Source organism: Pleurodeles waltl, chromosome 2_2, assembly GCF_031143425.1.
Source record: "Pleurodeles waltl isolate 20211129_DDA chromosome 2_2, aPleWal1.hap1.20221129, whole genome shotgun sequence".
Taxonomy (NCBI): domain Eukaryota; kingdom Metazoa; phylum Chordata; class Amphibia; order Caudata; family Salamandridae; genus Pleurodeles; species Pleurodeles waltl.
This window is the reverse complement of record NC_090439.1, coordinates 1,195,277,731-1,195,293,276: the sequence shown is the minus strand read 5'-3', so window position 1 is coordinate 1,195,293,276 and position 15,546 is coordinate 1,195,277,731. Positions and strand designations below refer to the sequence as shown.

The following is a 15,546-nucleotide window of genomic DNA, read 5'->3' as shown; positions in this document are numbered from 1 at the left end:
AGTAAGATCATTAACAAGCTTGCCGCACCTAGGGACCCAAACCATGCTGTAGTGACAAGGATAATTAACAAGCTTGCCACACCTAAGGAACCAGCCATGCCACAGTGACAATGATCGTTAACAAGCTCACTGCACCTAGGGACCTAACCATGCCACTGTGACAAGGAACGTTAACAACCTTGCCATGCACAGGGACTCAGCCATGCCGCAGTGATGAGGACTATTAACAAGGTCGCAGCACCTAGGGATCCAACCATGCCACTGTGATTATGACCATTAACAAGCTCACTGTGCCTAGCGGCCCAGCCATGCCCCAGTGACGAGGACCAAAAACAAGCTTACCACACCTCGGAACCCAGGCATGCTACAGTGACGGGGACCATTAACAAGCTTACTGCACCTAGGGACCCCACCCATACTGCAGTGGCCAGGACCCTGAACAAGCTCGGAGCACCTAGAAACTCAGCCATGCCTCAGTGACAGGAACAATTAACAAGCTTTCTGCACCTAGGGATCCAGCCATGCCGCAGTGACAGTGACAATTAACAAGCTCTCTGTGTCCAGAGATCGAGCCATGCCTCAGTGCTGGGGACCATTAACAAGCTTTGCGTCACCTAGGGACTCCCTCAGGAATGTGCAACACCCTGACGGTGAGCTTCAATGGGCTACTGCCCCTGAAACTCAAGCCCCCAGTCCTGCTGATAGCAGCAGAGGGGTTCCCCCTTTGCAACCCCCACTTCTGCTGGAGCAAAGGCGGGAAACCATACAAAGGGTGGGAGGAGTGGCCTCATTGAGCATGCACCACCCTTAGGGGCTGGCAGGCGAAGTGGACCCTACATCTAATTTTCCTCCATGTTGGATGGTAGAAGAATATCCAATAGGGTTTACGTAAGTGCCCCTTCCCACAGGAAGTGGTCACTGTAGTGGGTGTAGCCACCCAAGGGTAAGTGTCCCACTGGACACTACCAGGTTCCCCCTAAAATGTCCACTACATTTAGTATTTAGTGGGCTCCCCTAGACCAAGAAATTAGATTCAGCTGGAAGAAAAGTAGACAGCACCATATATCCCAGCCAAGACGAGAACAGAGGGCCTGCTGTACCAGAAGAGGCTCTAAGACCCCTGTTTGCTGCACCAGTGCCCCAGCAATCGCCCGTGCGGAGGAGCTGAGCACTGGACTGACCTCAAAAGACCCTGAGGACCTCCAGGCTTCACAAATAGACACAGAACCCCTTCCTGAATGGAGGCACCACTTAACAAGCTACGGGAACTTGCAAGAAACCTGCAAACCGGTGACGGACACTTCACTGTACTGACAATATTTTCGCAACCAGAAGTCGCAGTCGGACCAAATGACACATCAACTACAGTCCGAATGAGACCTGCAACTGTGCCCACCTTGGTGGCACAGCGCCCTCCCGTAGCTGAGTTGTGGCAATACCCCAGTTACTGACCAGTGCACATTGGACATCACCAACAACCGCTCCCCAGAACTGCAACCGGACCAGGAAGAATCCCCAATCAAGGGACTTCAGTGACATCCCAGACCACCTACCGGAGTGCCCGGGATGTCCTGTGAGACCCCAGGAAGAAGACTAACCTCCAGCTCCAAAGAGTCCCTTTACACACAACATCCAAGACCTCCAAAACGCCCTTCACCTGGCCGCACAGAGCCTTGCATCATGGGATTTGCTTTGTGCCCCAGGTCCCCAACCCCTTGTGAACTCAGCAGCCCCAAGGGACCCCCAAGCACCCACCTTAAACTTGCAAACCAGTTCCTTTTCCAAGCGGCCCCTCCAGGTGGCCCTGCGTCTCTGCCAAAGAGGTTTTCCAACACTGCTCCCACTGGAACCGGGAGCCACTCGAGGCTCTCCAGCTAGCACAGTGTGCCCACTGACCACTCCGGCCACCCTGCGAGAGAAGAGACTGGTAACCCAAATGTGTGATGTTTACTGCATTGATTCCAATGGTGCGTATTTACGCACAGAAAGACTAATTTTAATAAAACATAAAAAAGTTATAACTTGAAAAGTACTTAACGTATTCTAAAGATCTTGGTGTTAAAATGTATATAAAAGTCTTACGTATTTGCATAAATTATGCTCTTGAGTTATTCATTGAGTGTGTGTGGTACATGATTAAATTTGTGAGTACAGCAAATACAGCACATCTCCTGGATTAGCCTAACTGCTCGACGAGCTACCTTAAACATTGGAGCATTAGGTGGTGTAGGAAAGAACCATCTTGCCTGGCATGTTACCCCCCATATTTCACTGTATATATTTTGTTTTAGTCTATGTGTCACTGGGACCCTGCCAGGAGGGGCCCCAGTGCTCATAAGTGTGCCCTGTATGTGTTCCCTGTGTGATGACTAACTGTCTGACTGAGGCTCTGCTAACCAGAACCTCAGTGGTTATGCTCTCTCTGCTTTCCAAATTGTCACTAACAGGCTAGTGACCAATTTCACCAATTCACATTGGCATACTGGAACACCCATATAATTTCCTAGTATATGGTACTGAGGTACCCAGGGTTTTGGGGTTCCCGGAGATCCCTATGGGCTGCAGCATTTCTTTTGCCACCCATAGGGAGATCTGACAATTCTTACACAGGCCTGCCACTGCAGCCTGAGTGAAATAACATCCATGTTATTTCACAGCCATTTACCACTGCACTTAAGTAACTTATAAGTCACCTATATGTCTAACCTTCACCTGGTGAAGGTTGGATGCAAAGTTACTTAGTGTGTGGGCACCCTGGCACTAGCCAAGGTGCCCCCACATTGTTCAGGGCAAATTCCCCGGACTTTGTGAGTGCGGAGACACCATTACACGTGTGCACTATACATAGGTCCCTACCTATGTATAGCGTCACAATGGTAACTCCGAACATGGCCATGTAACATGTCTAAGATCATGGAATTGTCACCCCAATGCCATTCTGGCATTGGGGGGACAATTCCATGATCCCCCGGGTCGCTAGCACAGAACCCTGGTACTGCCAAACTGCCTTTCCGGGGTCTGCACTGCAGCTGCTGCTGCTGCCAACCCCTCAGACAGGTTTCTTCCCTCCTGGGGTCCAGGCAGCCCTGGCCCAGGAAGGCAGAACAAAGGATTTGCTCTGAGAGAGGGTGTAACACCCTCTCCCTTTGGAAATAGGTGTGAAGGCTGGGGAGGAGTAGCCTCCCCCGGCCTCTGGAAATGCTTCGATGGGCACAGATGGTGCCCATCTCTGCATAAGCCAGTCTACACTGGTTTAGGGATCCCCCAGCCCTGCTCTGGCGCAAAACTGGACAAAGGAAAGGGGAGTGACCACTCCCCTGACCTGCACCTTCCAGGGGAGGTTCCCAGAGCTCCTCCAGTGTTTCCCAGACCTCTGCCATCTTGGAAACAGAGGTGTCTGTGGCACACAGGACTGCTCTGAGTGGCCAGGGCCAGCAGGTGACGTCAGAGACTCCTTCTGATGGGATCTTAACTCTCTTAGTAGCCAATCCTCCTTCCTAGGTAGACAAATCTCCTTTTCTGGCTATTTAGGGTCTCTGCTTTGGGGAATTCTTCAGATAACGAATGCAAGAGCTCACCAGAGTTCCTCTGCATCTCCTTCTTCACCTTCTGCCAAAGGATCAACCGCTGACTGCTCAGGACGCCTGCAAAACCGCAACAAAGTAGCCAGACGACTACTAGCAATCTTGTATCGCTTCATCCTGCCGGCTTTCTCGACTGTTTCCAGGTGGTGCATGCTCTGGGGGTAGCCTGCCTCCTTCTTACACCAGGAGCTCTGAAGAAATCTCCAGTAGGTCGACGGAATCTTCCCCCTGCAACTGCAGGCAACAAAAGACTTCATCACCGGTCCTCTGGGTCCCCTCTCAGCACAACGAGCGTGGTCCCTGGAACTCAGCAATTTTGTCAAAGTGACTCCCATAGTCCAATGACTCTTCAGTCCAAGTTTGGTGGAGGTAAGTCCTTGCATCCTCATGCTACACTGCATTGCTGGGTACCGAGTGATTTGCAGCTGCTCTGGCTCCTGTGCACTCTTCCAGGATTTCCTTCGTACACAGCCAAGCTTGGGTCCCCGGCACTCTAACCTGCAGTGCACAACCTTCTGAGTTGTCCTCCGGCATCATGGAACTCGTTTTTGTGACTTCGCGTGGACTCTGTTTCACTCCTCGTCTAAGTGCCAGTTACGGTACTTCTGCAGGTGCTGCCTGCTTCTGTGAGGGCTCCCTGACTTGCTGGGCGCCCCCTCTGTCTCCTCATCCAAGTGGCGACATCCTGGTCCCTCCTGGGCCACAGCAGCATCCAAAAACCCTAACCGCGACCCTTGCAGTTAGCAAGACTTGTTTGCGGTCTTTCTGCGTGGGAACTCCTCTGCAAGCTTCTTCACGACATGGGACATCCATCCTCCAAAGGGGAAGTTCCTAGTCCTCTTCGTTCTTGCAAAACACCAAGCTTCTTCCATCTGGTGGCAGCTTCCTTGCACCCTCAGCTGGCATTTCCTGGGCTCCTGCCCACTCTTGACACTGTCGCAACTCTTGGACTTGGTCCCCTTGTCTTACAGGTACTCAGGTGCAGAAATCCACTGTTGTTGAATTGCTGGTGTTGGTTTTCCTCGCAGAATCCCCCTATCACAACTTCTGTGCTCTCTGCGGGTTATAGGCGCACTTTACACCTACCTTTCAGGGTCTTGGGGTGGGCTATTTTTCTAACCCTCACTGTTTTCTTACAGTCCCAGCGACCCTCTACAAGCTCACATAGGTTTTGGGACCATTCGTGGTTTGCATTCCACTTTTTGAGTATATGGTTTGTGTTGCCTCTACACCTATGTGCTCCTATTGCAATCTATTATAATTTTACACTGCTTGCATTACTTTTCTTGCTATAACCTGCATAAATTTGGTTTGTGTACATATATCTTGTGTATATTTCTCATCCTCATACTGAGGGTACTCACTGAGATACTTTTGGCATATTGTCATAAAAATAAAGTACCTTTATTTTTAGTATATCTGTGTATTGTGTTTTCTTATGATATTGTGCATATGACACCAGTGGTATAGTAGGAGCTTTACATATCTCCTAGTTCAGCCTAAGCTGCTTTGCCATAGCTACCTTCTATCAGCCTAAGCTGCTAGAAACACCTCTTCTACACTAATAAGGGATAACTGGACCTGGCACAAGGTGTAAGTACCTCTGGTACCCACTTCAAGCCAGGTCAGCCTCCTACATTGGTTGTGCAGCGCTGGGATAAGTACTTGTAACTACTTACCACTTTGTCATTGTGTAATAAAAAGAGAATAATATACAAAACAAGTTTAGTGTATGTACACTTAACCAAAATGTTTTGCTTTTCTCCTCTTACACATTCTGCTAAGTGCTGAAAAGTACTCCTAAACTTCTAAAAGTTTCCAAAAAAGTTTGAAAAAGATTTTTTTTCTGTTCTTTAAAAAGTCCTGAAACTTTTTCTCTCTTCTCACTGTCTCTAAACCTTCTTCTATCATGTCTGATGTAGGAACTGCTCTTAAAATGGTCAATACAACTTATGACAATTTAAACTTCAAGAGCCTAAGGAGTCACTGCATTGATAGAGGTTTAGTGATAGGGAAGAACACTTCAAGAGAATTTCTATTTAACTTGCTCATTGAGAATGATAAGTCCCTAGCAGGCACTTCAACTGAGAAGTTGGTAGATAGCTCCCATTCTGACTCAGGGGAACCCCTTGAGGGAGGTGTGGAGGGTTCTATTCCAAATCTGTCCCTCAGCAGACCACAGAGCAATGCTGGGAGTAATACGAGCTCCCAGCATAGTAGGGATGTTTTTATTCCTGGAGGCCAGAGTCCAAGCTGTTAGGGACAGATCTCCCTCTGTTGGTTCCAATATATCCTCAGTGTCCAAGCATTCCCAACCCACCCACACTCAAAAAGTTGAGAGTGGAAGAGACCAGGCTGAAGCTTAAACAGCAACAGCTGGCTCTAGACAGGGAATCCCTAGACCTGGAGAAGGAGAGACAGAGATTGGGGTTTGGACCCCATGGTGGCAGCAGCAGTATTCCTGATAGTAATCCTGTAAGAGAGCATCATTCCAGGAATCTGCACAAGATAGTTCCCCCTTACAAGGAGGGGGATGACATCAACAAGTGGTTTGCTGCACTTGAGAGGGCCTGTAATGTACAGGGGGTCTCTCAAAGGCAGTGGGCTGCTATATTTTGGCTATCTTACAATGGAAAGGGTAGGGATAGGCTCCTTACTGTTAGAGAAAGTGATGCTAACAATTTTGCAGTTTTGAAGGATGCACTCTTGGATGGATTTGGCTTAACCACTGAACAATACAGGATTAAGTTAAGAGACACCAGAAAAGAGTCCTCACAAGACTGGATAGACTTTGTTGACTGTACAGTGAAGGCCTTGGAGGGGTGGTTACATGGCAGTAAAGTTTCTGACTATGAAAGCCTGTATATTCTTATTCTGAGAGAGCATATTCTGAATACCTGTGTGTCTGACTTGTTACACCAATATCTAGTGGACTCAGATCTGACCTCTCCCCAAGAATTGGGAAAGAAGGCAGACAAATGGGTCAGAACAAGAGTGAACAGAAAAGTTCATACAGGGGGTGACAGGGAAGGCAAGAAGAAGGATGGTAAGTCTTCTGAAAAGGGTGGGGACAAATCTAAAAATTAGTCTTCATCAGGCCCACAAAAATGCTCTGGTGGGGGTGGTGGGTCCAAATCCTCTTCAAATCAAGTTAAAAAGCCTTGGTGTTATTTGTGTAAAGTCAACGGCCATTGGACAACTGATGCCAGTTCTCCGAAGAAAAACACCAAACCTCCCACTACCACAACCCCTACTGAAAACTCTAGTGCCCCTAGTAATAGCAGTGGTGGTGGGAGCAAACCTACTAATAGCCAATCCAAGGGAGTAGCTGGGCTCACTTTTGGTAATTTAGTTGGGGTTAGTCTTGTTAGGGAGACCACAGAGGCTTTGTTAGTCTCTGAAGGTGCCATTGATTTCGCCACCTTGGTTGCTTGTCCCCTCAATATGGATAAGTACAAGCAACTTCCCCTAATCAATGGTGTTGAGGTTCAGGCCTACAGGGACACAGGTGCCAGTGTTACCATGGTGATAGAGAAACTGGTACACCCTGAACAACACCTACTTTGTCACCAGTACCAAGTGACAGACGCTCATAACAACACTCTTAGCCACCCCATGGTTATTGTGAATCTCAACTGTGGGGGGGTTACTGGTCCAAAGAAAGTTGTGGTTGCTTCAGATTTACCTGTAGACTGTCTACTAGGAAATGATGTAGAGACATCAGCTTGGGCAGAAGTGGAGTTGGAGGCTCATGCAGCAGTGCTGGGCATTCCTGGACATATTTTTGCTTTAACCAGGGCTCAGGCCAAAAAGAAAAAAGGACAGGGTGACTTGGATCCTGGAACAATGGACCAAGTGCTCCCTAAAGCTAGGGGTAGCCAGGGTAAATCCCTACCCACTATCCCTCCCTCTACAGATGATTCAACTTCTGAGGAAGAAGAATTTCCTCCCTGTGCAGAACCTTCACCAGAGGAGCTGGCAGCAGACACTGCTGAGCTTTTGGGTGGAGGGGGGCCTGCCAGGGAAGAGCTGAGTGTGGCACAGCAATCCTGTCCCACATTAGAGCGTCTCAGACAGCAAGCTGTCAAGCAGCAAAATAGGGATGTCCGTGACTCACATAGAGTTTACTGGGAGGACAACCTCTTGTGCACAGAGGCAAGGGACCCAAAACCTGGAGCAGCCAGGAGATTGGTCATTCTCCTGCAGTACAGAGAGTTCCTCCTAACTCTGGCACATGACATTCCTTTGGCTGGGCATTTGGGCCAGATCAAAACATGGGAAAGGCTTGTCCCCATGTTTCACTGGCCTAGGATGTCAGAGGACACAAACGATTTTTGTAAGTCTTGTGTGACCTGCCAAGCCAGTAGCAAGACTGGTGGCACACCAAAGGCTCCCCTTTTTCCACTACCTGTGGTTGGGGTTCCCTTTGAAAGGGTAGGGGTTGACATAATTGGCCCCCTTGACCCTCCTACTGCTTCAGGTTTATCTTGGTGGCAATGGACCATGCCACAATATATCCTGAAGCAATTCCTCTAAGAACCACTACAGCTCCTTCAGTGGCAAAAGCCCTCCTGGGAATCTTTTGCAGGGTGGGTTTCCCAAAAGAGGTTGTATCAGACAGGGGTAGCAACTTTATGTCTGCATACTTGAAGGCTATGTGGAAGGAATGTGGTGTAACATACAAATTCACCACACCTTATCATCCACACACAAATGGACTGGTAGAGAGGTTTAATAAAACTCTCAAAGGAATGATAATGGGACTCCCTGAAAAACTCAGGAGGAGATGGGATGTCCTGTTACCTTGCCTCCTTTTTGCTTACAGGGAGGTACCCCAGAAAGGAGTGGGCTTCAGCCCCTTTGAACTCCTATTTGGGCACCCTGTCAGAGGTCCGCTAACACTTGTGAAGGAGGGTTGGGAACAACCTTTAAAAGCTCCCAAACAGGACATAGTGGACTATGTACTTGGCCTAAGATCCAAAATGGCGGAGTACATGAAAAAGGCCAGTAAAAACCTTCAGGCCAGCCAAGAGCTCCAAAAGCAATGGCATGACCAGAAGGCTGTCCTGATCCAGTACCAACCAGGACAGAAGGTGTGGGTATTGGAGCCTGTGGCCCCAAGAGCACTCCAGGACAAATGGAGTGGACCCCATCTAATTGTTGAAAAGAAGGGCGAGGTCACCTACTTGGTTGACCTGGGCACTGCCAGGAGTCCCCTTAGAGTGATTCATGTCAACCGCCTAAAACCCTACTTTGACAGGGCTGATCTCACCCTGCTCATGGCAACAGATGAAGGACAGGAAGAAGAGAGTGACCCTCTCCCTGATCTCTTCTCCTCCACAGAAGAGGATGCTCTAGTGGAAGGAGTAGTTTTGGCAGACTGTCTCACTGCAGAACAGAAACACAACTTCGTAAATCTCCTTGGTCAGTTTTCTGAACTGTTTTCAATTGTGGCAGGCACCACATTTTGGTGTGAACACACAATTGATACTGGAGACAGCATGCCTGTCAAAAGTAAAATCTTTACACTTTACACTGCTTGCATTACTTTTCTTGCTATAACCTGCATAATTTTGGTTTGTGTACATATATCTTGTGTATATTTCTCATCCTCATACTGAGGGTACTCAGTGAGATACTTTTGGCATATTGTCATAAAAATAAAGTACCTTTATTTTTAGTATATCTGTGTATTGTGTTTTCTTATGATATTGTGCATATGACACCAGTGGTATAGTAGCAGGTTTACATGTCTCCTAGTTCAGCCTAAGCTACTTTGCCATAGCTACCTTCTATCAGCCTAAGCTGCTAGAAACACCTCTTCTACACTAACAAGGGATAACTGGAACTGGCACAAAGTGTAAGTACCTCTGGTACCCACTACAAGCCAGGCCAGCCTCCTACAGGTGGTCTAATTTTTACTTCTGGAAACCAACGTGTGGTTGCCCTGACCCTCTGCATAGTGTGCTTGGTTTTGCACACTACATAGAGGGCCAGCCTCCCACACCTGCTGCAATAACGACCAGCTGCGTGGATCCTGCATCACAGGTCATGGTCCGGAGTATATTTTTTGGGCTCCCCCTAGGGTCTCTATTGGCTATTGCTATTTGCACTGTTTTCTAACCTTTTCTATGCCTATTTCTGATTACTAGTGTGTATATTTAATGTATTACCTACCTCCTATTGGAGGGTTGCCCTTCTAGTGTTTATGGTATTGTGTTCCAAAAATAGAATACCTTTATATTTGTACAACTGAGTGTTTTCTTTCATGTGTGCAACTGCTATGTGACTACATTGGTATGGCATGAGCTTTGCGTGTCTCCTAGATAAGCCTTGGATGCTCATCCACAACTACCTCTAGAGAGGCTGGCTTCTAGACACTGCCTACAGTTCACTAATAGGGGGTACCTGGACCTCGTATAAGGTGTAAGTACTTTGCGTACCCACCACACACCAGACCAGCTTCCTACACTCCCAGTTCACAGGCCCTTGCCATGCTGCCAGAGACCCATGCAATGTTTTCTTCACAAGGCCTGGCCCTAACATCCTCCAGGGCCCCCATACAATGCTCCTCCTACCTGGCCAGGCCCCTAACATCCTCCTGGGGCCCCATGCAATGCTCTTCCAACATGCCCAGGACCCTAACATCCTCCCAGTCCAGAGGCCCCTACCATCTTCCCAGGGACCCATGCAATGCTCCTCCCACCTGGCCAGGCCCCCTTATATCTTCCCAGTCCACAGGCCCTTAACATCCTCTCAGGCCCCATGCAATGCTGCTCTCACCTGGGCAGGCCCCTAACATCCCCCCTGGCCCCTAACATCCTCCTGGGGCCCCATGCAATGCTCTGCCCACCTGGCCAGGCCCCAACATCCTCCTGGGGCCCCAGTTAATGCTCCTCCCTTGTGGCGAGCTCTCTCCACACACACAGGCTCTAGCCTTCCCTTTATAATCTTCAAGTGGTTTATAGGGAATGAATCATTATAAACATTTGGATTGGGACCTGGAATGTAATCCTTCTTGCTAGAAGGTTATTTGTTCCAATATTTTGAATGCACAGGATAAAATACATAGGGCCTAATATAGAACTCAGTGACATCTAAATCCCAAGTGCTATAATGGGATTCAGATTTCAGTGGACGAGGTATTGGTCACGTTGTGATAGAGTAATCTGTTCTCCTAGTTCTAAATCAGGCCTTTAACTCTGTTCTCTCAGTCTTGGAGCATGTCCTCTCAGTTATTGCTACAATGTGGGGAATTATCTGCTTTATTCTCTTTTACTCTCAAGCATGAATTAAAATTCTGTGGAGTAATGTGTGTGCGTTTTCTCCTAACAGACACATTCCTCTCTCAAGTGTCTACATCAACTGTGGTGCTGATTGTCAGTGTGATCGTACTGATGGGTGTCCTTGGCCCTCTCACTTACTTTGTCTGGAAATATCGCAAGACGAATGGTGAGTGTCTATGAAGACGCAGTAAAATGGAGACGGGGAAGCAGCTGTGGTCTGTGAACCTCACATAGGAGGTGATGTAACTCCCCGACCAGCCTCAGCGATGTGGTCTGTCCTTGTGCACGATGGTTGTAAACGGAAGGGTTTCCCCTGAAGAAAGGCTGACCAACCCCTTGAACCTAGCATCCAGTACACCAGTGCAGCCAACCAACCCTTTGAATCTAATGTCCAATACATCAGTGCAGGACACCAACCCCTTGAACCTAGTGTCCAGTACATCAGTGTCGTGGGCAAACCCCTTGAACCTAGCACCCAGTACATCAGTGCAGCCAACCAACCCTTTGAATCTAATGTCCAATACATCAGTGCAGGACACCAACCCCTTGAACCTAGTGTCCAGTACATCAGTGCAGCAGATAAACCCTTGAACCAAGAGTCCAGTACATCAGTTAGCAGACCAACACCTTGAACCTAATGCCCAGTACATTAGTGCAGCAGACCATCCCCTTGAACCTGGTGTCCAGAATATCAGTACAGCAGACCAACCCCTTGAACTTAGTGTTCAGTACATTAGTCTAGCAGACCAACCCCTTGAACCTGGCATCCAGTACATCAGTACAGCAGACCAACCCCATTATATTAATGTGTTAGAAACTGGGGTCTCCAGATGGAATAGGTGTATACCCAGTCCAAGCAGGGACCACCACTCTAGCCAGGGTAAGTCCGATACACTCTAAAAGATAACATGTGCTCACCTTCTGGTAGCTTAGTACAGAGCAGGCAGGTTATCTAAATAGGCAATTTGCAAAGTATTTGTGCAACACAAGCACACAATAACACAATGAAAACACCACAAAAGTAATCCACACCAGGTTAGAAAAATAGAATATGATTTTATAAATAATGTTAGACCAAAATGACAAAAATCCAATAAGTAGAAGTTAAATTATGATTTTTAAAGAATAAAAAGTGTTCCAGTGCTTAGACGCAAATAGGGCTTTAGGAGTTAGTTTAAGTCACACTGGACCAGGGCAAAGTCAACAGTTCAATCCGAGTGTGCTTGAACGTGGTTGGGTACAGGAGCTGCACATGGCCGGGCATCAAAGTACCTTGATCCTGGTCGCAAGCACAAGATGCAGGTTTGATGCGTTGTAGGAGGCTGGACTGGCTTGTAGTGAGTACCAAGGGGTACTTGCACCTTGCACCAGGCCCAGTTATCCCTTATTAGGGTGTCTAGAAGCTTAGGCTGATAGATAATGGTAGCTTAGCAGAGCAGCTTAGGCTGAACTAGGAGACGTGTGAAGCTACTACAGTACCACTTAGTGTCATATGCACAATATCATAAGAAAACACAATACACAGTTATACTAAAAATAAAGGTACTTTATTTTTATGACAATATGCCAAAGTATCTTAGAGTGTACCCTCAGTGAGAGGATAGGAAATATACACAAGATATATATACACAATAGCAAAAATATGCAGTATAGTCTTAGAAAACAGTGCAAACAATGTATAGTTACAATAGGATGCAATGGGGAAACATAGGGATAGGGGCAACACAAAACCATATACTCCAAAAGTGGAATGCGAACCACGAATGGACCCCAAACCTATGTGACATTGTAGAGGGTCGCTGGGACTATTAGAAAATAGTGAGAGTTAGAAAAATAACCCTCCCCAAGACCCTGAAAAGTGAGTGCAAAGTGCACTAAAGTTCCCCTAAGGACAAAGAAGTTGTGTTACAGGAATAATGCAGGAAAGACACAAACCAGCAATGCAACAACTGTGGATTTCCAATCTAGGGTACCTGTGGAACAAGGGGACCAAGTCCAAAAGTCACAAGCAAGTCGGAGATGGGCAAATGCCCAGGAAATGCCAGCTGCGGGTGCAAAGAAGCTTCTACTGGACAGAAGAAGCTGAGGTTTCTGCAGGAACGAAAAAGGCTAGAGACTTCCCCTTTGGTGGACGGATCCCTCTCGCCATGGAGAGTTGTGCAGAAGTGTTTTCCCGCCGAAAGAACGCCAACAAGCCTTGCTAGCTGCAAATCGTGCAGTTAGCGTTTTTGGATGCTGCTGAGGTCCAGGAGGGACCAGGAGGTCGCAAATTGGACCAGCAGAGAGAAAGGACATAGAGCAAGACAAGGAGCCCTCTCTGAAGCCGGTAGCACCCGGAGAAGTGCCAAAAACAGGCACTACGAGGATGCGTGAAACAGTGCTCGCCGAAGTTGCACAAAGGAGTCCCACGTCGCCGGAGACCAACTTAGAAAGTCGTGCAATGCAGGTTAGAGTGCCGTGGACCCAGGCTTGGCTGTGCACAAAGGATTTCCGCCGGAAGTGCACAGGGGCCGGAGTAGCTGCAAAGTCGCGGTTCCCAGCAATGCAGCCCAGCGAGGTGAGGCAAGGACTTACCTCCACCAAACTTGGACTGAAGAGTCACTGGACTGTGGGGGTCACTTGGACAGAGTCGCTGGATTCGAGGGACCTCGCTCGTCATGCTGAGAGGAGACCCAAGGGACCGGTAATGCAGCTTTTTGGTGCCTGCGGTTGCAGGGGGAAGATTTCGTCGACCCACGGGAGATTTCTTCGGAGCTTCTGGTGCAGAGAGGAGGCAGACTACCCCCACAGCATGCACAAGCAGGAAAACAGTCGAGAAGGCGGCAGGATCAGCGTTACAGAGTTGCAGTAGTCGTCTTTGCTACTATGTTGCAGGTTTGCAGGCTTCCAGCGCGGTCAGCAGTCGATTCCTTATCAGAAGGTGAAGAGAGAGATGCAGAGGAACTCGGATGAGCTCTTGCATTCGTTATCTAAAGTTTCCCCAGAGACAGAGACCCTAAATAGCCAGAAAAGAGGGTTTGGCTACTTAGGAGAGAGGAGCAGTCCAGTGTGCCAGCAGCACCTCTGTTTCCAAGATGGCAGAGGTCTGGAGCACACTGGAGGAGCTCTGGACACCTCCCAGGGGAGGTGCAGGTCAGGGGAGTGGTCACTCCCCTTTCCTTTGTCCAGTTTCGCGCCAGAGCAGGGGTAAGGGGTCCCCTGAACCGGTGTAGACTGGCTTATGCAGAATTGGGCACATCTGTGCCCAACAAAGCATTTCCAGAGGCTGGGGGAGGCTACTCCTCCCCTGCCTTCACACCATTTTCCAAAGGGAGAGGGTGTCACACCCTCTCTCAGAGGAAGTTCTTTGTTCTGCCATCCTGGGCCAGGCCTGGCTGGACCCCAGGAGGGCAGATGCCTGTCTGAGGGGTTGGCAGCTGCAGCAGCTGCAGTGAAACCCCAGGAAGGGCAGTTTGGCAGTACCAGGGTCTGTGCTACAGACCACTGGGATCATGGAATTGTACCAACAATGCCAGGATGGCATAGAGGGGGCAATTCCATGATCATAGACATGTTACATGGCCATATTCGGAGTTACCATTGTGAAGCTACATATAGGTAGTGACCTATATGTAGTGCACGCGTGTAATGGTGTCCCCGCACTCACAAAGTTCAGGGAATTGGCTCTGAACAATGTGGGGGCACCTTGGCTAGTGCCAGGGTGCCCTCACACTAAGTAACTTTGCACCTAACCTTTACCAGGTAAAGGTTAGACATATAGGTGACTTATAAGTTACTTAAGTGCAGTGTAAAATGGCTGTGAAATAACGTGGACGTTATTTCACTCAGGCTGCAGTGGCAGGCCTGTGTAAGAATTGTCAGAGCTCCCTATGGGTGGCAAAAGAAATGCTGCAGCCCATAGGGATCTCCTGGAACCCCAATACCCTGGGTACCTCAGTACCATATACTAGGGAATTATAAGGGTGTTCCAGTAAGCCAATGTAAATTGGTAAAAATGGTCACTAGCCTGTTAGTGACAATTTGGAAAGAAATGAGAGAGCATAACCACTGAGGTTCTGATTAGCAGAGCCTCAGTGAGACAGTTAGTCACTACACAGGTAACACATTCAGGCACACTTATGAGCACTGGGGCCCTGGTGAACAGGGTCCAAGTGACACATACAACTAAAACAACATATATACAGTGAAAAATGGGGGTAACATGCCAGGCAAGATGGTACTTTCCTACATGCGTTAGTAAATGTGTCGATGTCACTCCTGCAGTCGATGGATGTGCTGATTTTTCACATGCATTGATGGTGATTTATTGGTTTCCAAAGATGAGTGTTGAATCCGCAATGCATTGTTTCAGAAGCCAATATGCCGGGTTTCTCCATGCTGTCAAAGAGATGCATTGATTATCCTTCAGCCATGGTGGCGATGCCATGGTTTCAGTGCTGTGCTGATGCACGAGGTGCCACTTTGAGCAGGCAGGGGATGTGTCAGTTGATGCAGCACGTCCAGAGGTGCTATTCAGGCTCCAAGTGTGATGTTCCAGTTTTACTCACACAAGTGCTCCAAGTGGGATGTGCCAGTTTTAATTCCACAAGGAGGAGCAACCTCACTGACCTAGTCAGTGAACTGCTCTGCCAACTCGTAGCTCCACCGGCAAGTGAAGACCTTCTGTCCTCTGAACT

At 48.3% G+C, this 15,546-nt stretch overlaps 1 protein-coding gene across 1 annotated transcript in view; it reads left to right on the top strand.

Moving 5' to 3' along the window:
* Positions 1-15,546, top strand: part of LOC138279330 (butyrophilin-like protein 2) — a 430,170-nt gene that overhangs the window by 361,862 nt on the left and 52,762 nt on the right. Inside the window, exon 11 of the mRNA XM_069219396.1 lies at positions 10,920-11,036. Within this exon, the coding sequence (XP_069075497.1) occupies positions 10,920-11,036 (117 nt within the window). The remainder of the gene's footprint in view (positions 1-10,919; positions 11,037-15,546) is intronic.